At 44.3% G+C, this 22,021-nt stretch overlaps 3 protein-coding genes across 6 annotated transcripts in view; 2 read left to right on the forward strand and 1 right to left on the reverse strand.

Annotated features, from left to right (window-relative positions):
• The window catches only part of LOC111853651 (regulator of G-protein signaling 7), a 65,029-nt gene extending 54,333 nt beyond the window's left edge, over window positions 1–10,696 (forward strand). Inside the window, exons 13-18 of the mRNA XM_072703680.1 lie at window positions 1,154–1,264; window positions 2,056–2,181; window positions 3,530–3,716; window positions 4,253–4,342; window positions 5,335–5,371; window positions 6,112–10,696. Of these exons, the coding sequence (XP_072559781.1) occupies window positions 1,154–1,264; window positions 2,056–2,181; window positions 3,530–3,716; window positions 4,253–4,342; window positions 5,335–5,355 (535 nt within the window). The 3' untranslated portion in view covers window positions 5,356–5,371; window positions 6,112–10,696. The remainder of the gene's footprint in view (window positions 1–1,153; window positions 1,265–2,055; window positions 2,182–3,529; window positions 3,717–4,252; window positions 4,343–5,334; window positions 5,372–6,111) is intronic.
• Window positions 10,697–10,984: 288 nt separating this feature from the next.
• LOC111853667 (gremlin-2) lies at window positions 10,985–17,482 on the forward strand. The gene is made up of 2 exons (XM_023830848.2): window positions 10,985–11,283; window positions 16,377–17,482. The coding sequence occupies exon 2, from the start codon at window positions 16,378–16,380 to the stop codon at window positions 16,876–16,878; it is 501 nt and encodes a 166-aa protein (XP_023686616.1). The 5' UTR covers window positions 10,985–11,283; window position 16,377; the 3' UTR covers window positions 16,879–17,482.
• A 265-nt stretch (window positions 17,483–17,747) lies between these two features.
• Window positions 17,748–22,021, reverse strand: part of fmn2b (formin 2b) — a 55,570-nt gene continuing 51,296 nt past the window's right edge. For all 4 annotated transcript variants that reach the window (XM_023830962.2, XM_072703367.1, XM_072703366.1 and 1 more), the window contains exons 18-19: window positions 19,439–19,520; window positions 17,748–19,283 (exon numbers count right to left, since the gene is read on the reverse strand). In XM_023830962.2, coding sequence (XP_023686730.2) covers window positions 19,257–19,283; window positions 19,439–19,520 — 109 coding nt within the window. In that variant the 3' untranslated portion in view covers window positions 17,748–19,256. The remainder of the gene's footprint in view (window positions 19,284–19,438; window positions 19,521–22,021) is intronic.

Below are 22,021 nucleotides of genomic sequence, written 5' to 3' on the forward strand. Positions count from 1 at the left end.
CAAGGAGTAGGCCGTGATTATGAGTACGGCGTGAACTCAGGCCCTTGTGTGAAGGAGCTTGTTCATTGCCAGCAGATCAATTCCCTTTGACATTGTTTCTGCCAGAACTTTGAGAAGAAGGAGCGTTTCATGTTTTATTGGTGGTGAAACATCTGCAAAAAAAAATGGAGCGACCCGTGTGGGGATTCGCAGACGGGGGAGGCTCAGGGCGGTGGGGGCTTTCCACTTGGGAGGATGGCCTCGTCTGTAACTGTGTGGAAATTAAATTCGGCTCGCCAGCGTGTGGGAGCCTGATGAAGTTGTCCGGATCCCTGATGGGCTTTCGGCGGCAAGAGCCTAGGAAAGCTCCCAGAGATGCGTGGGAGTGAACCCCAGGACGCGCGTGCAAGGCATCGTGGGTCCCTCAGGCCGTGAAAATCCTAAATCCTTGCAGCATGGCAGGGTTGGCTTTGGCTGTAGACCAAGCAGTTACTTAAGTCCCCTGAATTACCTGCGTTGTGGAGGAAGTTAAACGATCATCATAGTGTGGACTCTTACGTAAAGCTTTGCCTTGGGCACCTGAAGATGTAGACCTGGCCCTGAAACATGACATGGGACTGCTGGAAATTGCCGCTCTCTGCTCTTTGCATAAATTTTTTTTTTTAAATCCATGCTGGATTTGCATCTTCTAGGAGTGAATGTGCATTTGCATCATGGGTTTCCATCTGCGTCGCAGAGGTCGGCCGCCGTGGTCCCGCTCGGTGCCAATATGGCGACGTGGCAGATGCTTGCAAAAAAAAAAAAAAAAACAGAGGCGTCAGCCCTGGATGAAGTTTACCTGCCCTGGCTGATGAGCTGCTAAGGGGACAAAGTGGTTTGCTTGCGTGAGCAGGAACACTGAGCTCCGCAGCTTGGGGGGGGCTCAGTGTGGACTGATAACATGAAATATTGGTATTGAAGTAAGTCAGGCAAATCCATACTGTAGGCCAAGAAGGGGGCATTGCAATATTTAAATCCAAAATAAATCCCTTCCAGTAGGAAATACAATCTGTTTAAGAGGCCTGTGGTTGCCCTTTGTGTAGATTTTCCCCACACTTTGTAAACATTTAGCATTCATCCGTATAAGTCCATCCATCACGTGTTTTTTTTTCCCGACCGTTCTTGTCCCTCTTAGCTTGTTAAGCTACACTGAGCAGTACATCGAGTACGACCCGTTCCTGACGCCACCGGAACCCTCCAACCCCTGGATCTCGGATGACACGACATTATGGGAGCTGGAAGCCAGGTGAGGATGGTCTGCGGCCTCACAGACTGAACGCGGTCCTGATTTATTCATAATTATTAATCAATGTTAATGATTAAACCTGCTGTCAACTGATGGTTTTGTAGTGTCAGTCTGATGATATTAATGGCTCATCAGACAACACATAAAAACTATATTGCTGATCTTCTGGTGTATCTGCTGTTCTCTCTGATGATGGTGATGTTTGGGCCTGACGATGTAATTTTTTATTACATTAAGCAACCTGGCATGCAAAATAATCCCAAGGTGAAAAAAAAAGATCTCAACAAATATTTTGATGCTCCAAAGAGTAGCTTTGTCTGAGTGACTGCATTGAGAGCCTCAGATTATAGTTCAGAAAAAGGTCCATAAACCTTTGTTTGTTTTTCTTTGGCTGAGTCAGACGTTTCTGGTCACTTAGACTTTATTGCCTTTAAAGCACATGTTTGATAATCATAGGAACATCTTAAACTGCTATAGTGAATGCAGCAGAGAAGCTTGGGTGGACGGTTCTGTTTGTATAGTTCGGGGGGAGTCGTTCAGATGCTCGTCCGCTCATTGATGCTTCCATCAGTGCGGAAGAGTGGAAATATTGTTCAAATAAAGAGCCTAAAATGCATTTCTCTTTTAATGGTGGTTGACAGTGTCCATAGTCCACCTGCTAAATGGGGTAAATATCGTCTCGTGGGCAAAGTCCCAGTATTGAAGAACAAATAGCCGTAGGCCTAATGGCGCGACCCGGTCGTCCACGGTCCTGTGTGGTGCTGATGCCCGGCGCCTTTTACCATCTGCAGCAAGGAGCCAAGTCAGCAGAGAGTGAAACGATGGACCTTTGGGATCAACGAGGTGCTGAAGGACCCGGTGGGCCGGGAGCAGTTCCTCAAGTTCCTGGAGTCGGAATTCAGCTCGGAAAACCTGAGGCAAGTCTTGGGCGGGACTTGGTGGTACGGCTCAGAGCTGCCGTTTCTGTGGAGGAAAACACAGCGAAAGCCATTACACAAATGGTTTACATAAACATATACGCACTCTACAAATCAGCATTAGTTACTGAGTATTGTACATTATTAATATTTTAAAATGCAGAATCTAGTCAATTTTATAATCAGATGAATATTCTGTTTATATGAATTAAGTATATTTAAGAATGTTTATTTTTATATACATTGTATAATTTACATTTATTCATTATATGTTGAAAATATTACTGTGCCAGATACTTGTAATATGTTAACTTTAAATTACAGTGGAATGTATATTGTTAAAAATGAAAAGTCGGCCTTAACCTGTACATTGTGTTGTAACAGAAAAGGGTCCTGATTTTATGCTTCCAGAGTTTTTATTTTCTTTGTAACATTCAGTCAAGTACATCGGGTCTTTGTTTGAGTCTTTCTAATTTCACTCGACAGCCTTATGCTGCCACTAGAGGTTTGGCCAGTTGGGATGGTTTCGTATTGATTTTTTGCACTTGATTGATGACGGAGAAAAACAGTGAGTCTTGCTTAGAGGGAAAATTGTCTTAATAAAATCAATGGAATGTACAAAGTGAAATTAAACATCATGTCACACAATCATGTATTATGGCATAGCATGCATATTCTGATTGTACTGAATAGCCAACTCTGTGGCTCCCTCTTATGGCCATTATGCGTAATGTTGTGTTGTTAGTGTTAGGCTATAAAGTCAGTTTGAGAAATGGATTTCTGAAGAGTAAGCTTGATACGAGCATATTTTCATCATTCATATTTTCTTATGAATCGGTGACTCAATAAAACAGATTTATAGCTCCACAAATTTTGACTGTAATGGGTACATATGAAGGACACATGTCCAAATTGCATTTAATGCATGCAGTTAGATTAGTCAGTGTGATAACTTATCAAGGTCAACACAAGCACTTTGTCAGCTCCTATAAACCAGGAGGTGTGTAGCACTGTTTTACATACAAGACACTGAGATGCAATTTGCTTTAGAAACTGTAAATTGTAGTGGAGCTATTTACAGACTTTACAGACTCTCGATAAACCAACAACAAGAGATAAACATTTTGCCAATATGGGTGATTGTTGTGCTGGAAAGGATAGTGTGTTTCTGTAATTGGTAATGCAGGCAGATTTTTAGGGAAAAGACCCTCAGAGTGTTTGTTTTGTCGTCGATGCAGCTCATCGATTTTGAATAAACAGAAAACATGGGGTTCTACGGAGACCGCCCTCACTGAACGCCGGTTTCCGCACACTCTCATTGACTCGGGGGGGTTACATGTCATACTAGGTTCTGGCTGGCCGTCCAGGACTTGAAGCGGAGGCCCATTCGGGAGGTCCCCACCCGGGTCGAGGAGATCTGGCAGGAGTTTCTTGCGCCCGGAGCTCCCAGTGCCATCAACGTGGACTCCAAGAGCTATGACAAGACCACGCAGAATGTGAAGGACCCTGGACGTTACACCTTCGAAGATGCTCAGGTGAGACAGACTGGTGGACGGTGAGGAGTAAGAAGGGGGGCGTGGCCCCAGAATCCATCCATCTATCTTCTGTAACCGCTTGTCCTATTCAGGATTGCGGGGGGTCCGGAGCCTGTCCCAAAGGCTACAGATGGAGCGCCAGCCCATCACAGCTCTTAGGTCATGTTATACAGATTGCTTGTCTCAGCTAAAGTGATGTGAATAATGCTCAGTTTTCCATTCATACATCTTGCACATAAAACCAAATATTTATTTGGGTTAAGTCTAGGTGAAATTTTTTCGACCGCTAGGCTACGGAATTTCAGCGACCGACATTTTGCACATCGGTTGGCCGGCCACTAGTCCAGGTCCTCTGCATACGTGGTCCTTGCCACCCACTTGTGTATCTTGTGAGTCTTCTAGGCACATGAATGATCCATAAGTGAGTGGAGGAAGCCATGCCAGACGGTCATACGTCCTGCAGGTCACGTGCCACTGAGCTCACTCTGCGTGCTCCACTGCGTCTCACATCCCGCTACTGTCCTCCTCTCCTGCAGGAGCACATTTACAAACTGATGAAGAGCGATTCCTACAGTCGCTTCATCCGGTCCAGTGCCTACCAGGAGCTGTTACAGGCTAAGAAAAAGGTAAAGCCACGGAGGGGCGCTGCTTGCTGTGGTGTTGAATTGCAGACTGGAATGCAGTGGGGGGGGGGGGTGGGTTTAAGCATCAAGATGCATATGATGAATCCTCACCATCTGCTGCAGGATACAGGGGTTCCACTGGGACCTCACGTCCTTACGCTAACCTGCCAGTTACACAGCCCATCTCCAGTTTTCATTTAAATGTATGCAGTCAGTGCTGTGAAGTTTCTCCTTGTTTATCCTTAGTGGCTGCAATTAATTGGTGCGGTCTCGGTCATCATGTGCAGATGTGCCTGAATTAGTGTTCCGTTATACATTTTAGTTACAAGAAATTGAATTCAATGCATTTAAAATGTAATAAGTTTAATTTAATAGGTTACTTTTCTTTTTACCGCGAAGCAGTGCCTTGTTTATGGGTTTCTGTTTCAGTCCATCTTGGCCCTCGTTTGAACCTCTTCACAGTTTTTTTTTTTTTTTTTGCGGGTAGTCCTCTATTTTTCTTTTTTTAATTGTTGTTTTTGTGTCCGTTCATTTATTTCCCTAAATTGGAAAACTGTCAGAACCGCAGAAGCTCTTTTGAGAAACTCACTTGCATTTTTGTAAGTGGATGAGCCTAGATGGTGACATGGACCCTGTCCTGTGCTGTTAAAGCGAAACGTTGGTGGGGGGGCTCCGCATTCGCTTTATCGGCACTGTAGAGCTAGAGGTCCCCCTCGGTCCTATTCTTGGCCCTATCATACAATCTGTTTCATACTCTCCAGCTGGCTCCTCCCAGTGTCTGATTCTGCTCTGTTAACCTAGAACCTGTCCATTGCTCAGGAATGTCTTTGTTTTGATTTTTTTTTCTTTGAGCCAGTTTAGAGATGAGTGTTGCTGGACAGAGGAAGGCCCCGTTCCCTTGTTATGCACCTCGTATTCTTACAGTTCCGAATGCGTGTGGATATTAGCGCACGTCTCTGCATGCTTCCTCATGTCTGCTTTGTTCTTGTTCACAGAAAAGTAAGAACTTGTTTTGAAGGAGATTGCTTCCAGGTAAAGTTCATGCTCGTTGGTTTCCCTTGCTGTTCTATGTGTGCTTGTGATTAGTTTTATTGCAAGATTAACTGCAGAGGGAATTTTATACATCTCAAATTACACAGAACATTTCAGAATGACTGAGTAGCCAAAGGACATGTTTACCTCAGACCCTGGAGAGACTATAAACTATCGACTGAACTGGCATATATACACTATACACATTGTGTAAGTGCATATAATTGTAGGATTTTCCTTGTGCTGTAACATACCCTGATCATTATTAAGTTAATTAGATCACGTGACTCTTTTTGAGTGGAATGGGGCTACAGTACATGAAGCTCTAAGCGCGCAGTATTTATTTTATTTTCATAAATTTCATCTGTGGCTGACTTGAATCTGTATAAATGGTTGACTCCCTCTCAGCTCCCACCCAGACAGTCCACGTTTTTGCTCCCTTAACTGGAGCTGGGAGGGAGCAAAAATGTGGACCGGCTGAGGGTCCCTGAGGGCCAGGCTGGGAAACACTCTCTTAGACGATACTAACTGCACTGATCTCAGTCATACTGCTCATGCTAGGTATAGAGCCAAGAAGCTACTTTCTTGTGTGGACGAAGGCCAACTCTGAATAGTTTTAAATGTGAGGAGTGGATGATTAACTTTTGTTCCTTGCATTGTGCCACATTTCCAAAAGGCAACCCTTACATGCTGTTAGATGTATTACACATCAGAAGTGTAATTTTCTTTTTCTCTTGTAGGGAAGATCACTTACTTCAAAGAGGCTAACAAGTCTTGTGCAATCATGCTAAAACACAGTCATCGTTTAGCTTGGAAGAGGACCATCGTTTCTACATTGTTGTAGTCTACAGTTTATTCTGACGAACCACTTGCTGGTGGGCCAATTGTTGCATGTCCAAGGAACTCTTATTTTTTTAAATATGTCCCCTCTGTGAGAAAAAGGCATTCTGGACTTCTAGGAGAAGATGAGAAGATGCATATAATGCCTTCAGAGAAAGTTATTTCCCTAGTTACATATCAGCTGGATCTGTGTGTGTCTGCAAGCTGAGAAAGGTGGGAAAAAATTGTGTTTTCAAACATGGAGAAAAAAAAAAATCAAAAGTTGAGAGGGAGAGACCTCTGCATAGGAGAGTGTCCTGAATCACTGATCTGTCACAGTGTTGAAACATTAGTGATGCATATATTGTATTTTAATTGGCTTTTATTACACTGTCAGAGATTAGCGATTTGTCACACGTGTAACGTCTCATTCTGATAAAGAAAAACGCTGTGTCTTTGTCCTAGGTGTGTCTGTAATTTTGTTACTGTTTCTTGCATTATTTCTACAACTCCATTCCCAAAACAGTTGGGACGCTGTGTGAAATGCAATGAAAAACAGTATGCAATGATTTGTAAATAATATAAGCCCATATTTGATTGAAAATAGATCAGACAAACAGCAGATGTTGAAACAAATTTTGTTTTATGACAAATATATGCTCAATATGAATGCCAGCAACACGTTTCAAAAAAGTTTGGACAGGGGCAACAAACGACTGGAAAAGTTATGTAATGCTAAAACAAAACACCTGCTTGAATATCTCAACTAATTAGGTTAATTGGCAACAGGTTAATTGGGTATAAAAAGTCTCTGTACAGTGAAGATGGGGAGAGGTTCACCCCTCTGTAAAAGACTGTGAACAAATAGTGCAACAATTTAAAAATAATGTTCTTTGGAATTTGGGAATTTCATCATCTACAGTGCACAGTATCATTAAAAGGTTCAGGGAATCCAGAGAAATCTCTGTATGGATGGGACAAGGCTAAAAACCAATACTTAGGCGGCACTGCATTAAAAACAGACACGATTCTGTAGTGGAAATCACTGCATGGGCTCAGGAACACCTTCCGAAAACCACTGTCTGTGAAGACAGTTTGTCGCTGCATCCATAAATGCCATGCAAAGAAACCGTAGCTAAACACGATCCAGAAACGCCGCTGACTTCTCTGGGCCCGAGCTCATTTAAGATGAACTGAGGCAAAATGGAAAACTGCCCTGTGGTCTGACAAATCATAATTTCAAATTCTTGTTGGAAATCATGGACGTTGCGTCCTCTGGGCTAAAGAGGAGAGGGGGCATCCAGCTTTTTATTAGAAGACAGTTTAAAAGCCAGCATCCGTGATGGTATGGGGGTGCATTAGTGCCCATGGCTTGGGTAGCTGGCACATCTGAGGAGGCACCATTAATGCTGAATGATATAGGATTTGGAGGAACACATGCCGCCATCCAGACGTCGTCGTTTTCAGAAAAGGCCAAACCACATTCTGCACGTATTACAGCAGCATGGCTCCGTAGTAGGAGTCTGGGTCCTAGACTGGCCGGCCTGCCGGCCAGATCTGTCACCCACTGAAAACATTTGCCGCATCATGAAACAAAAAATACGACAAGAGAGACCCCGAACTGTTGAGCAGTTGAAATCCTATAAACAGGCAATAATGGGACAACATTTCACTTTCAAAACTCCAGCAAATAGTCTCCTCAGTTCCCAAACATTTACAGCGTATTGTTAAAAGAAGAGGTGATGCAACACAGTGGCAAACATGCCCCTGTCCCAACTTTTTGAAATGTGTTTCTTGCATCGAATTCAAATTGAGCATATATTTGTCATAAACCAATAAAATTTCTGTTTCAACATTTGAAATCTTGTCTGTGTTCTTTTATCAATTAAATACGGGCTTACATGATTCGCAAATCATTGCATCCTGTTTTTATTTACATTTTACACAGCATTCCAAATTTTTTAGAAACAGGGTTGTAAACCATATTTAAAGACACGTTTTACATAAAAATGGATTAAAGTTGGCCCTTTATCTGTTTATGTGGGTACATTTTTATTTCTTAGTTATGAACTTTTCTGTCTGGACTCAGCATTTTTTGTGGTCTGCAGCTTCCATTTCGCTCTGAAAGGAGATTTACAGTTGGTTTATTTAATGATTTCTCTGCACTAATTCATACTGAGCTTGAAAACAAAACTGTATTTTTTCTTTTGTAGTATAGGAAACCCAATGTCTGTGGAGTATTGTTTCCCAGAACTTTGCCTTTGATGTCGTATGTATATATATATATTTTTTAAACTTTTGGAAGTGGATGCAAATTAGCGTTAATAATTCAGATAGCCCTGATGTAAAATAAGCCATATCCCGTTTGGCTAGGCGTATATTCCTTTCCTGGTGGCTGAGAAATCTGAGGGGACCAAAGGTCAGACGTGGCCCTGGCACCATATTAACAGTTATGCATCTGGTCTGGTGCAGCCTATCTGATGTCCAGAGACATACGGGCCTTGGCAATGTAGTTATTGCATGGTGTATTCAGTTCATATCCGTCTACTACAGAATGAAAAGGCATAATTATGGAAACATTCCAAAATGTTTCCATATTTTTATATATATATATATATATATATATATATACACACACACACACACACACATTATACAGTATGTATATATATATATATATATATATATATAAAAAAGTCACGCTATATGGATACAGGAAATGAGTTCTTCTTACAGCAACCCCACTCTGTTAATGGATTAAGCAAAGCAGGACACCGTCTTGGTCCCTCAGTGTTGAGTAGTAGACCGTGTGAGGCCACTTTGTTGCTTAGGAAGCGAAAGCCCCTCGAGATCTGGCTGGATACTGAAACAGTATCTCAGTTCACAGTGCGGCTTCTTCCCCTCATTCAACACCGACCCCAGTAACACAGGATATGCGAAAACCGTAGGAAATCTGCTAATGCGGCAAAATTTTTCAAATTCTGAAAAAGAAAACAAATACCGTTGTGGCATTTTCGGCCTCCCTCGAGCGAGACACGGGGACATGGGAGCCGTAAGCATTTCAAACCAAACACGAAGACCTTTGTTGGGAGAAACCTCATCTGCTGACCATAGGAAGTGCTTTGGTGTGGTTAGCTGGTAGGAGGATGCTCGTGTTCGCTGGATCCAGAACTGAGGATGATGGAGTAGGGTGTTCCTGATGTTTTCCCGGCTGGTGTTGGCAGTTCAGCACTGCTCGGAAACACAAGCCTGGGTGTGAGCGGCTGCACGGTGCATAACCTGCTTGTAGCCTGGCCCCCGGCCCCAGAGGCTGCCCTTTTGGGCTGTCTCTGTGTACATCTTTGCCCTCAGTCGATCACATTTGAGTTGTCCAAAGAGTTACCCCCCCTCCCCCCCCGCCAGGTCGGAGGACCATGTTGGCACAGTTCCCTTTGCTGAACGATGCCCCCCCGCCTGAGAATGTACGACGACAGTGACACACGTTCCCCTCTGTTACATTACAAGGGAGAATCACTGTTTGGCATTGCAAATAAACACCAACCTGAAGCACCACGACCAAAATGCGTTTTGTAACGTCTTTTTGGAGTAACAACTTTACCTGTACGTTTGTCACAGTGCTTAGGGGTATGTGGATAAACTGTGAATGGAGTGGGACAGGATGCAGTGTGAGTATGAGTTTAAAACCACTGGCAATAAGGTGGCAGTAGCCATCCTAGTATATTTTAATGTAATTGTTAGTTTAATTACCAACTGCAGCCACTAGATGGTGCCAGGTCTTGTCACAAGGGGCAGTGCAGCATCCTGGGGTGTGACCTCTTAACATCAGAGGTCTGAACTCTCATTTAGCAGCTGGTATAGAGTTCTGCTGATACAAATGTAAATATGTACATTTTCCTGTTTGATAATGAAACATAGAACCTAATGCAGATACAGAATACAGTGTATAAAATCTGAGAACTAGTGTGGAAGTTACCTTATGAGCAATAGACTCAGCGCTGAAGGGTTAGTTCTGTTAGTATAATGTAATAGTGTTACTGGGGCAAGAATTCTCACTAGAACAGCCCTAAAGAAACTGCATAACAACTATAAAACTCCATATAAAATGGTATTTTGTGTGCGTGTGGCATCTTTCTAAATTCTGTATATCTCAGAAATGCCTGTGTACTGTACCAGTGTTAGGCTTCATTTATTTATTTTATTTTTTTTTTACCTTTCATGTTGAAGGAGTTTTACAACTTGCTCACGCCAGAGGGATACAGCATTTGCAGTGTGTGTGTTCTGGTCTCGGGCTTCACACTGGTAAATCGGGCGGGTTCTGGCGTCCGGGTCGGCAGGAAGCTCCCACCGACATCAGGAGCCTTCGAAGAGAGTCTGTAATTTACCATTTAGGCTACACTTAGCGGGAATAATGTCACTCAAATTGTTAACTGTGGCCAGCTTTGACTGCTTATAAACCATACACCAAATGTAGAAAATGAAGTCTTTTAATAAAAACCGGTAAACAAATTGCTCCAAGGTGGTTGTTTTTCTGTAAGGCGGAGCGCCGCAGTCGTCAAAGCCTCCAGCCTTCGATGTATGTGGGGGCATGTTGTGGCTGAAAGTGACCTGCAGGGGAAGAGAGTTGGCATCAGGAAGCCATGCGGGGGAAAGTGGTTATAGAAGCTACTTTGGAGGAAGGCTGGCCGGGTAACAGTGTCGGGAGGGGGGGAATGGAGGGAGGGAGAGAGAGCACAAGGGGTGGGAAGGGGGAGTGGAGCAGAGGGGATTGGGGTGGGGGGGCCTGGTGTGATTTGTTTAGTGATCAGAGCCAATAGAAACCCCAGACAGCGATAATATCCACATGTTGGTGACTGAGAAGGGCCAGAAGTAAGAGACGAGACGCGTCGGGCAGAGCGCAGACACTGGGACGTCGGGCAGAGCGCAGACACTGGGACGTCGGGCAGAGCGCAGACACTGGGACGTCGGGCCCAGCTTGCATGGGCGTCAGAGCCATAGCCAGCAACAGGACAGCGTGTGCCGGCCAGCAGCCTCGCACACCCCCGCCGGAGCACAGCATCCGGCGCTCACCTGCGCCGCAGAACCCCGGACGGCAGGTAAGCGGGAGCCGACCTCCCAGTCACGCCGCCCGGCACTGGGCGCCGCCGTCTCCGTTCTCGCGTGCGTTACCTGCAGCACGTCTGAAGGATGGGATCATTTATACATGAAATTTTTTAAAAGGGCTTTGAAGATTCATGCCAAGTGCTTGGCACACTGGGAAGATAAGAATACTTATGTAACCGCTGAGTGGAAGAATTAACCTGTAACTGTACACCTAACCGCACATGAATAGCAAGGGCCAGCTGGCTCAGATGTTAACTCAAGCAGATTAACATGTGATGCTAATCTTTGAAATATTAAAACATTTAAGTTGAAGTTGCATGTATTATTGTAGATATCAATGATTTGCAGTGGGGGGGGTACCATGGGATTTATAAACTAAACAAAAAGTAAACATCTAAAAGTAATCTAATCAGGATTGGCTCACAGCCTGCATATATTGTTTGGACTTCAAACAGCGACATACCGCACAGGGGAATGTCACATAAGAGCACGTCTGGGGTGGCGACATTCGAATAGGCTGAATGAGGCAGGTTAAGATCTGATTATTTGTTTCACTGTTCTGCGTTTGGGGCTGGTGACCGCACCACCTTGCACAGTTAGCCTGCTTGTGTTAAAGAGGATTGCATGCAATACCATGCAGTGAGGCAAACACCAGACAAGCTTAATTTTATGAAACAAACACTGTATTTGGGACTCCAGGACGGTGTGTGCCCGCACTAAGTGATAATTACAAAGTATTGGAGTCATACACTCATGTTTCTGACCCAGCAACAGAACTGAAGCTTGGCATAAAGGCTGATGTTACAAGACAAATTTAATGGAGCATTTTTTTTTTAAATAGAAGACAGTCACGTAAATGCCTTTTAAAATGGTTATAGGTAATTGTGCTTCAAGAGGAGAAATGTGGTTTTGAAAGAAGCAGGGGAAAAAAAAATACGTAAATCCTTTAAGTGTAAAATTACTACACGTTTTTCGGATGCATAAACCGTACTTGGTAGCTTTTTGCTCCATGGCTCATGTTCAGGAGCTATAGGAGCCAGTGTGTGGTGGACATTTTTTTGGGGGTTTCGGTGTTTTCCTATGGGTGCAGTGAAATGCCCAGTGCTGGTAGCACCACTAACGAAGGACTTCATCCGCTGTGAACGAAGCTGGGGGGCGGGTTTACAGAAACATCGCTGTGAGCTTTTCAAATAGACTGGAGCATGCCTAAATACTGGCGGGGAGCTTGGGGTCGGTTTGTCGGGACCAGTTATAGCAGAGGGTGTTTCATTAAGATTTTTCCAGCGCAGTCACACGTAAAACTCAGCATGAAGAGTCGCTCCGCAGCTCTGCAGCCAAACGATTGCGTTTTCCCTTTAGCGTGCGTGGTTGAGCAGGACCAACACCGGCCGGGCTGTTTGTGTACACCTCTCTCGGTGAATGTCCTTAAGGCATCGTACGTAAACCCTGCATCTCCCACCTCAGAGAGGCAAATAGCTGCCAGCACAACAGTACTACGGCTGCACTTCTGCTATTTTTACCTCCAACATACAGGGCTCATTCTCCTTAGCAGACTTGCATCTTTTCCCCCAGCAGACTGCAGGACGCTAACTAAAGCCTCGGCGGCATCTCCGCAAGGCGCCTAGCCCTCCCCCAGCCGCCACTTTCACCATATGAATGAATCTACAGCTCCCTTCACACTCCGCGACATTTCCGCACGTCCACTGTGAAACGGGTGTAGCGACAAGACAGAGGGTGCAGGTGGAGCCATGACACACTGGGAATTTCCCAGCACTGCTCCACTGAGGTGGACTACAAGACTAGACTGGTGACCAGAAGATTACTTTAACCTTCTGGTTGAAGCAGCAGTCATGGCAAAATGTCACGTTAAACCGGCATTAGAGGGAAACCATCACTGCATCCTTACATCAAGGGGTAATTCGATGGTCTGAATTTGTGCTTCAGTCCATTCATAGGCTTCCACAGTTGGTCACTGGATCCAGTTCTCTCACTGGTAGCAGGGAATACAAGTGTCACTGGTCAGCGTGCAGTCATGATGCTTATCCTTACAAGTGCACCGTCCCTGAGGGGGAAGGCTGCAGTCAGTCAGCCGGTCACTCAACTCACACCACGGCCTTGTCATTCCGCGACCAGGTGTCGGATTTTATGCTCCACGCCTTGGGTTTGCCTTGTGGGGGCCAAAGTCAGTGCAGGGCAGAGCGCAGTACAATGGCCCGCTGCTCAGGCTTAGCACCACTGGGGGATTGGGGGGGGGGGCAGGCCCGTAAAATCACAGAGGATTTGAAGCGTTACTGAGAACGCCAAGCCAACCACAGCCAGACGCGCAAAAAAACAAACAGAAACCAAAGAAAAGCCCTGAGGCTTGTTATTTATTTCATACCACATGTGGGAGCTACGGAGTAGAGGATCTCTTTTGAAACAGAAGGGGTAGACCCACATTAGGGTTATCTCTCAGCTGGTGGCAATTACGGGGTGAGAGGGGGGGGGGCTGTGGTTGCAAGCCAATGTCCAAACAGCTCCAGGGTGTCTCATTATAACCACATTGTGCGGGTTCTCTTAAATACCTTGAAATTCTGTTTTCTCAGCGAATGAGCTGGAAGATGTACATTTCGGGAGAAGGCAAGTATGCGTTTTCCATTTTCAGGATAAAAAATCCAATTTGAGGTTAATTTAAAAAATGGGTTTATGATCATCTGTCCCAGTTTCCGTGGTTATGAGCGCCATGTGAAGCTTGGCAGCGTTGCCCACACCTCAAAGTGGGATGCGCAGTCTGGGGTAGGGCTTCCTTCAGGCCTGTTGTTCTGGCACCTGCTGAGAGACACACGGACACGCAGCATGCCCTGCGCCATGGCCAAGCGGCCGATTCGCCTGCGAGGGCCCTGCGGCTCTCCGACGAGGGCACCTCAGATGCCGCAGCGGAGCGCTGATCTCCAAATGCTCTACAGTTCTGTGCCCATGCTGCCGCTGGCCGCCCTGCCCCACGATTAACTTTATACAAGACGGGTTTCTTCAGACTGAAGTCTAAACAGCCCTGACTCAGCCAAAGCATGCGGGCAGTGTGAACCGCGAGACTTCCCACGCTAAAAACTAAACACCCTCAGTGCGACATGGTATGGAAGGCGTCTTTTGGAGGTACAAATCCCAATTAAAGAATTCCACAGTATCAGGGAAAATGTAGTTAAGCAACTTGATATTATCAATGTCAATGGAATTTGAATTCCAATCGTAAGCACTGAGACAGCTGCATCCTTTACTGAACCGATTCCGGTCCCTTGCTTAAGGGTGCAACAGACCAACAGCAGAGGAACCTACGAAGGCTTCATCGTGCAGCCTAGGATTTGCAAATCAGTCTGTTACCATTGGCCTCTGTGCTATTATGTGGGGTAATGTAAGGGGGGGGTGGGGGTGGTACGTAGATCATAGAGAGAAAGCTGAAGATGCATCATTTTGCAAAACATGGCTGTAGACTAGGGCCCCAAAACAAAACATTCATCAAAATAAACTGAAACTGGGTGACTCAAATATTTCAGTTTACAAGCAGACACTAAGCGCAGCAGTATGACCAAAGACTCGTGTATATAGTTCAGTGGTTAGGATCTCTAATTTGAACTGACTAAAATGGATGTTTTAATTCCACAGACTATATTCTTAACAGCAAAAAAAAACAAAAAAAAAAAAACATAACTGATTATGATGCAAGATGGACACCAGACAAACTTCTGAAGACAGCATGCAGCAACTTCCCGACACACTAATTTTTAAGCAATAACCAGCGAGTGTCTTTCCACGCTCGACATCTGCTGCAAAGATGTCAGCCTGACTGACAGACCTAAGTTCTTTCAGTTCGGCTAATAATTATTTTGGTATAGAATCATCGTTCCCGCTGAGCTTGACAAAGTGACAAATTAAAGTTAATCTGTGTCTTCCTGTTCTTATAGGAAACTATTTGAAATGAAGGAATACTCTAAGGGGATTGGTGACCCCCGCAGGCCTGTTCCTGTGGTTTCTTTAAGAGGTGGGGGGGGGGGTTTGTTGGTATCATAATTTTAAAGTTTAACATCCAAACTGTTGAAACTAGGCCCTGTCTTAGGGGCGCAGTCCTAGGCAGGACGAAAGTCTTGTCAGGTTTTCAAAATTGAATTTATAAAATAAAATAAAAAAGTGGGCCAAATATGTTTACATATCTATAACATGCCTCATATCTAGACTAAGCAAAACCTTAAGGTCTCTGGCAGTGTTTTGTATTGCCGTTGATTAACAGCGATGTTTATTTTCAGTATTTTTATACTGAAACTGACAAAACAGCAAATGAAAGTAATGAGTCAATTAAGGAAATTTGGACTAAAGATGACGGATTCATTTCCTGCTTTCTTCGCAAGAACACAAACAGACCTTCTTAAAATTAATGCCTCTTACAGCTTATACACCGATGCATCACATTCATTTCGACCCGCTTGAGCTTATGCCGGCTTAACTTTTGGTAGATTTAGTACTTGAATTAAGCATTTGAATGAAGGCAAAAAAAAACTGTTTAAAAGGTGGAACAAGGGAGGTTTCATGCAACTTGATGAAAGTTGCCATCACAGTCAAGTAGACATTTCCCATGGGTACAAAAGATGATTTAAGAATTTCTGGAAGGGACGTGGTTCCCAGTTCTTGCCAGTAATGTAGACTTATCATGATATAACTGTATGCTGACAAGGCACTTGCTGCAGATTTACTTTCCCCTGAAAGGCGCAAACATCTCATAGACTAAAGCTGGGTCTCTGGAATCCTTGACGAGAAAGTCTACTTGCTGTACAAGCATGTTAAATACAAAGAATCAGAAAGGGTAACATCAAAAGGGGAAAACAAAAACAAGTCTACAGAAAATCTGAAGTATCACTCATGAGACTTAAAAGTGGAGAGATTCAAGGTAATGCCTTACAATAGGAAACAGGTGTGCAATTCTATTATAAGAACCTTTTGAATAATATTACATTCCATCCACATTTAGACATTAAGGGGTACTATGAGGAAAAGGCACAGCACATTGCTACATTTAAGATGAGTGCTAACTGCCTGCTTCCCTCTCCCTCCCTGGAAGGATGTACAGGAGTCTCGTGTTGTCGGTGCTGCTTCTCGGAATCCTGGGCTCTGCCGTGGAATCCAGAAAGAACAGACCACAGGGCTCCATCCCCTCACCCTACAAGGGCGGCAGCAACACGTCAGTCCAGCGTGGGCGCAAGCAGGAGGTGCTGGCATCCAGCCAGGAGGCCCTGGTGGTGACAGAACGGAAGTACCTGAGGAGGGACTGGTGCAAGACCCAGCCGCTTCGGCAGACCGTGGCCGAGGAGGGCTGCCGCAGCCGGACGGTCATCAACCGCTTCTGCTATGGCCAGTGCAACTCCTTCTACATCCCGCGGCACATCAGGAAGGAGCAGGAAGCTTTCCAGTCCTGCGCCTTCTGCCGACCGCACAAGTTCACCACGCTGACGGTGGAGCTGGACTGCCCCGACCTGCAGCCTCCATTCCGGCACCGGAAAATCCAGAGGGTCAAACAGTGCCGGTGCATCTCGGTCCACGTGGCGGAGTCTGGCAAGCAGTGATGCCTGGAGACCCGGACGAAGGGCCTGCGCAGACGGGTTTGCGTATTTCTTCGTAAAGGAGAGATTTTACCAGGTGTAGTTATGCAAAGGGGACACGCCTCAAAAAAAAAACAAAAAAAAAAACAAATTCAAGCTTCAGGTGCCTTGGTACACCAGTACCTTAGAATCAGTAGCTAGTCCACAAATGCCAAGATTAGTACTCCTTTCATTTGGGGGGGAGGACAGACAAACCTAACTATATATAGATATATAAAAATATATATATTTATCACATTTCATGGTTTGTAAATACCTCAAATCACTTGGGGCAAGGGTATGCAGAACCTGAACTGGCCGACTGAAGTATCAAGTAGCTAAATGCAAACTGAGGTCTGTCGCTGAGAGCTGCAGACAGCAGCCCTACGTGGATGCAGCAGCTGAGGAACTGGCTTCAGTACAGATGGGGGGGGGGGGAGTGGCAGAGACGCCATGGAAACCGAGTGCCAAACTGATAGCGAACGCCTAATGAGCCCAGCGGTGATAAGAGCAGGTGCCTTGGTCCTGGCTGAACGGACTCCTCAAATGACCTGGAACAATGCGGACACTGCATGGTGGCAGCTGGGGTGGGGGGGTGGGGGGTGGTACTGTAAGTGGAATCTATGGGAACAGGAATCACATTGTTTATATCAAGAATGTGTAAAGGAGATGCATACGAGGAAAAGGTAAATGCCTAATAAAATGTATATATCTAGAGAAAATGAATTCTATTAAATCTATTTCATATAGAAGTGTGTGTATGTCTTGCTATTGTGGAAAAAAAATAAAAAGCAAGTGTAACATAACAGGAGACCAGGGAAGATGTGAGTGGGAGCAATCAAATAAAAACTGAGTTTATTTATCCATTTATTTTATATAAATTACATTTTTCCCAAAACAAAAATTCTAATTAGAAACACTTATTGCACATGGGGATAAACTTTAAAGGACTCCAGGATTATTCAGTGGTAAATCACATTGGGCACAGAACCAGCATGCTGGGATAGAAGTAAAAATTAACAAAAATATGTTACATAAAGATTTGAACACTACTTTACATAGATAAAAACATAGAATAGCATCTTTAAATAAGTAACCCAAGTCAAGCATCGAACCTCAATGCAGTTTGAGACATCTGAGGGTGAGAGAGAACATGACACTGGAGTGAGACACTAATCCAGCCCAAACCTTGCAGGCCATGCTCACTGATCATCCATGCAGACTGTTACATTGCTCTAGGGACACCCTAACAACGTTCTCAGCGATGTACGCACCCAGGCTATCCTGAGACTCCCATTAAGCCCGTGGCCGCACTCACACAGAGTTACACTGAGCTCCACCCTTTGGGGTAATTAGTTAGCTTGTGCCCCACTCAAGTTGTGGCTCCTTGTATTGATACCAAAGTCGCAACTGGTTGTGGGGAACCTGAGGGAACGCTGGACATCTGAAGAGGTTCGGAAAAGCCCAAATCAGTATCATAATATAGCTTAGATATAGACTCGTCAGATAAGACCCCTTAAGAAAAGCGAGTTGGCACACTGTAGCTGGACTGCCAAGCAGATTCCCCCCCCCCCTCTCTTTTTTTTATTACTTGTTGAAAGATGGTAAGAACACTGGCGACTGGGTACTTAACGTCTAAAAACCCCAGGCTTAAGGTGGTCTACAGGGTTGCCAGCTATTGTTACAAACATCTGACCACCGCACTAAAAACACTACTACCTCCACCGTGACTGAAATGGCAAAAACGCTGCCCATCAAACAATTAGTCTCAGCAGATTAAAGCGACTCCATTTCCTGCAACTTCTCCATTACAACGTGCAGCGAGGTCAGTTCTCTTTATACATATTTACACATTAACACATTTCCACGCACACGCACAGACACGCACCCACGCACATACACACATTTAAATTTCTGTATTGGCTAAAGCCCATCTGCAGTATTCTATTGCTTAAAAATGCACTTACAGGACCCTATAGCTAGGATTGATGGTATGTACCAGCCATGGCCTACTGAAGGCGGTACACACATGCCAGAGGAGAATGTGCTGTGAGGTCCATCAACCATTATCAAGAAAGCTCCACTGGAGGTCTGCTGCTACTGCTCTCCAGGAGCTCAGGTGGACCGAGATCTTACTGGAAACTTCTCCCCCTCAATCCCATTTGGGCTGTATGCATTTATGGTGAAGTGGTGGACTCAGCCAGTATGGCCACAGTATCTGTAATGCTGGTTTGGGAGAGGGGGGACATGAGAGGAGAGTAAGAAATTTTAAAATCTAGACTTAATTCTCAACACGTTTGTTTTTGTGTTGTTATTCTGTGCCATCATCTCCTGGAAATGAAGTTTCTGGGCTCTCCGGTGGTTCAGATCTTCATGCCAAGTTTTGCTTTCTGTAAAACAAAAAAGTAGATCAAATAAATCACGTCACTGTTTATTTAATGGCCAAACAGGGCCGCGTGCGCGTGCTGAGAGCAGCATGCATAGTGACTCCTGATGGAAGCGGGACCTTCGTGGCGCCGTGCTGCCAGATGCCAGGCATACTTACTATCCCAGAAGCGTGCTTCGGTTTGACGCTGTATGATGCTTTCTCCTTCGCCTGCCTGAAACACTCCTCTGCCACTTTCAACCTGAAATATGAAAACCGATATTAAGAAACGATGACCATGTAAGAGCTTCCCCTCAAACTGGTGTTATCAGATGCAAAATGGCGCCTTTCTGAAAAGGTGAAAGGAGCACATGGCAGAGCCGCCCCTGGTACCAGAGGTCACTGCTTCTGCAGAGGTGAGCCACCGAGCTCCAAAAAATAGACTAACCTCAAACTAATGAACCAGACCGTACCAGTGCGCTAGTAAGTGAATGTCCTCCCCTGCCTTATATTCAAACATGTGTGGGTCACAAGCAGAAGTGTGCACCCTGATCCAGGACATCCTGCTCAAGCCATAGGAGGAACAGAAGGGGGGGAGGGGTCACAAACCACTTACTTGAGTTTCTCCTGCTGCAAACAATGTTAAGTCAACCAGTCCAGTCCAGATCCAGTCCACCATTGGTGCAGTCAACCTGAGGCTTACCTCTGGGCCCCGCAGAACAGACCATTCCAAAACAGAGCGAGCTGACAGCGCTCACTACCATTTCCTCATTAGTGCAAAGGAAATGCCAAACGTTTTATTTTCTCCCTCTGTGTTATTAGTGCCATTATTGTTAATTAAGGGTCAAATTGCTGTTATTGATGTTGCAATCAAGATCCAAAATCAAACATGAATCTGAATAATTGCATGTGCATTTTTAGGGGATGTGAGGGTAGAGGTGGTGGGGGGATGTGGTTCAGCAAGAAATACCAAATGGGGGGGGCAACTCATACGAACCAAAAAAGAAAAATAAAGATTGCTGGAATAAATCCAGCAACTAGTAAGAATAGCTGTTTTCCTTCAATGAAATGTTATCTAAAATATCGTAACTGTAAATATAATATAATCAGCTCATATTATGTCTTAATGCATCTAAAATAATCATTTCAAAACCAGTTAATGCAAAGACAATAAAATGCAAACATCAAACACCACGTCAAAGTTTAAATAATGGTGGTAAGTGAGTAAGAAGAGTCATCTGACTGGGTTTCAGCTAAGGAACCATAACTCAGTTCTGACTTTAAAACGGCAGTAATGCTTTTCAACACAATTAAACCTACAAAGCATCTCCTGAAGCCTAGATGTGGGACACTGAAGTGCTGTTATAATCTCCAAGGCTCAGCCCCTCCAAACATCCCTCCTGCAATATAGAGGCTCAGCTACCAGTTACAATGACCATTAGAGACAAAACTGTAATGAATATTCTACTGACATCCAAGTAGACAGTAGCTATTCAATTACAGTTGATCATTTTGCAATTTCATACTTTCAATGAACACTTAAGTTTGAAATGAAGGTCAGACTTAAGGAACCGCAGTATAATTTCAGGACAAGTAACAGTGTATTAATGCAGAATAAAAATTGCTTTGTCATGCTTCTCCGGGATGGTAGCACTACATGTTTTTTAAATGGGATTTCAGAGGTCAAGAAAGTGTAACTGGCTGCTTCATTACACCGACATCAACTTGCTGATAAGTAAATGCGTGTCACCGCTCATTCAAAAGTTAGGGTGCTTTAATGTTCATAACGCATACCACACTCAATCACTGGCTAAACATCCCAAGATGCTACAACAACTTTCAAACTTCTATCAAAGGACCACGGCTTGTAAAGACACACCCAGAAGTGTCTCACAAACGTCATTAATTCTGTAGTAGAAACACAAGCTTCTGAAAAATTTAGATTATATCTGGCCACCCTTTGTAACAGTGATGATATCGCACATTAGCCAAACAAAAGTTAAACTTCCCGAAAACTATGTCAGGCAATTCATGCCCCTAACAGGCCAGCTCCCTTTCTGGTTCTGGTGACTGGTGCACTCTAAGCTTAGAAAGGCGGCAAACATCACATTTACATAAAATTTATGCGTTTAGCTGATGCTCTTGTCAAAAGCGACATACAAGCGGGACAGATTACAAACATTACACAACATCCTGCTGAGAGGCAACAGGAAGGTTATTGCGCAATTTTGGTGGTTTCCCTTTAAAAACAAACAAACAAGGTTTGTTCATTCAGCTTTTTTGGTCAATGGGGAATTTCCACTTGAACCAGAGTTCCCCATTACATTCTTCTCATCCCATAATTACCGGAAAATGGTTCCCGTTTAAGGACTGTGACGTGACGGAACAAATCCACAAACACGCAAGATGACGGATGGCATTCAGGTCAATGTCACATCATGAACACACCTTTTACCTTAAACAAAAACAGAGCCTTTTGTTTGTATTCCACCTACATTTACCATTGTAATGACTTCCGCAGCACAGCATCTCTAGTGAAAAATACCCTTTTAAGCAATTATTCAAAGGTTTTGTTCCTATCCTGAAAATGCCTGTATAAATCAGTAATATGCTTCAAAGAGCTCCTTTGATGTCATCACACGAGCTGATTATAATTTCCTCCATATAAAATGTACCTTAAGCCCAAAGCATTGTATAATTATGATTTACGCTTCTAATTGTCAGCCCACTTTTTTCACGAATGGGCTAAAAATAGCTGACAAC

The sequence above is a fragment of the Paramormyrops kingsleyae genome, chromosome 20 (assembly GCF_048594095.1).
Source record: "Paramormyrops kingsleyae isolate MSU_618 chromosome 20, PKINGS_0.4, whole genome shotgun sequence".
Lineage (NCBI taxonomy): Eukaryota > Metazoa > Chordata > Actinopteri > Osteoglossiformes > Mormyridae > Paramormyrops > Paramormyrops kingsleyae.

Coding starts and splice junctions, on each gene's coding strand:
- LOC111853667 (XM_023830848.2), top strand. CDS start 16,378: ATGTACAGGAGTCTCGTGTTGTCGGTGCTGCTTCTCGGAATCCTGGGC.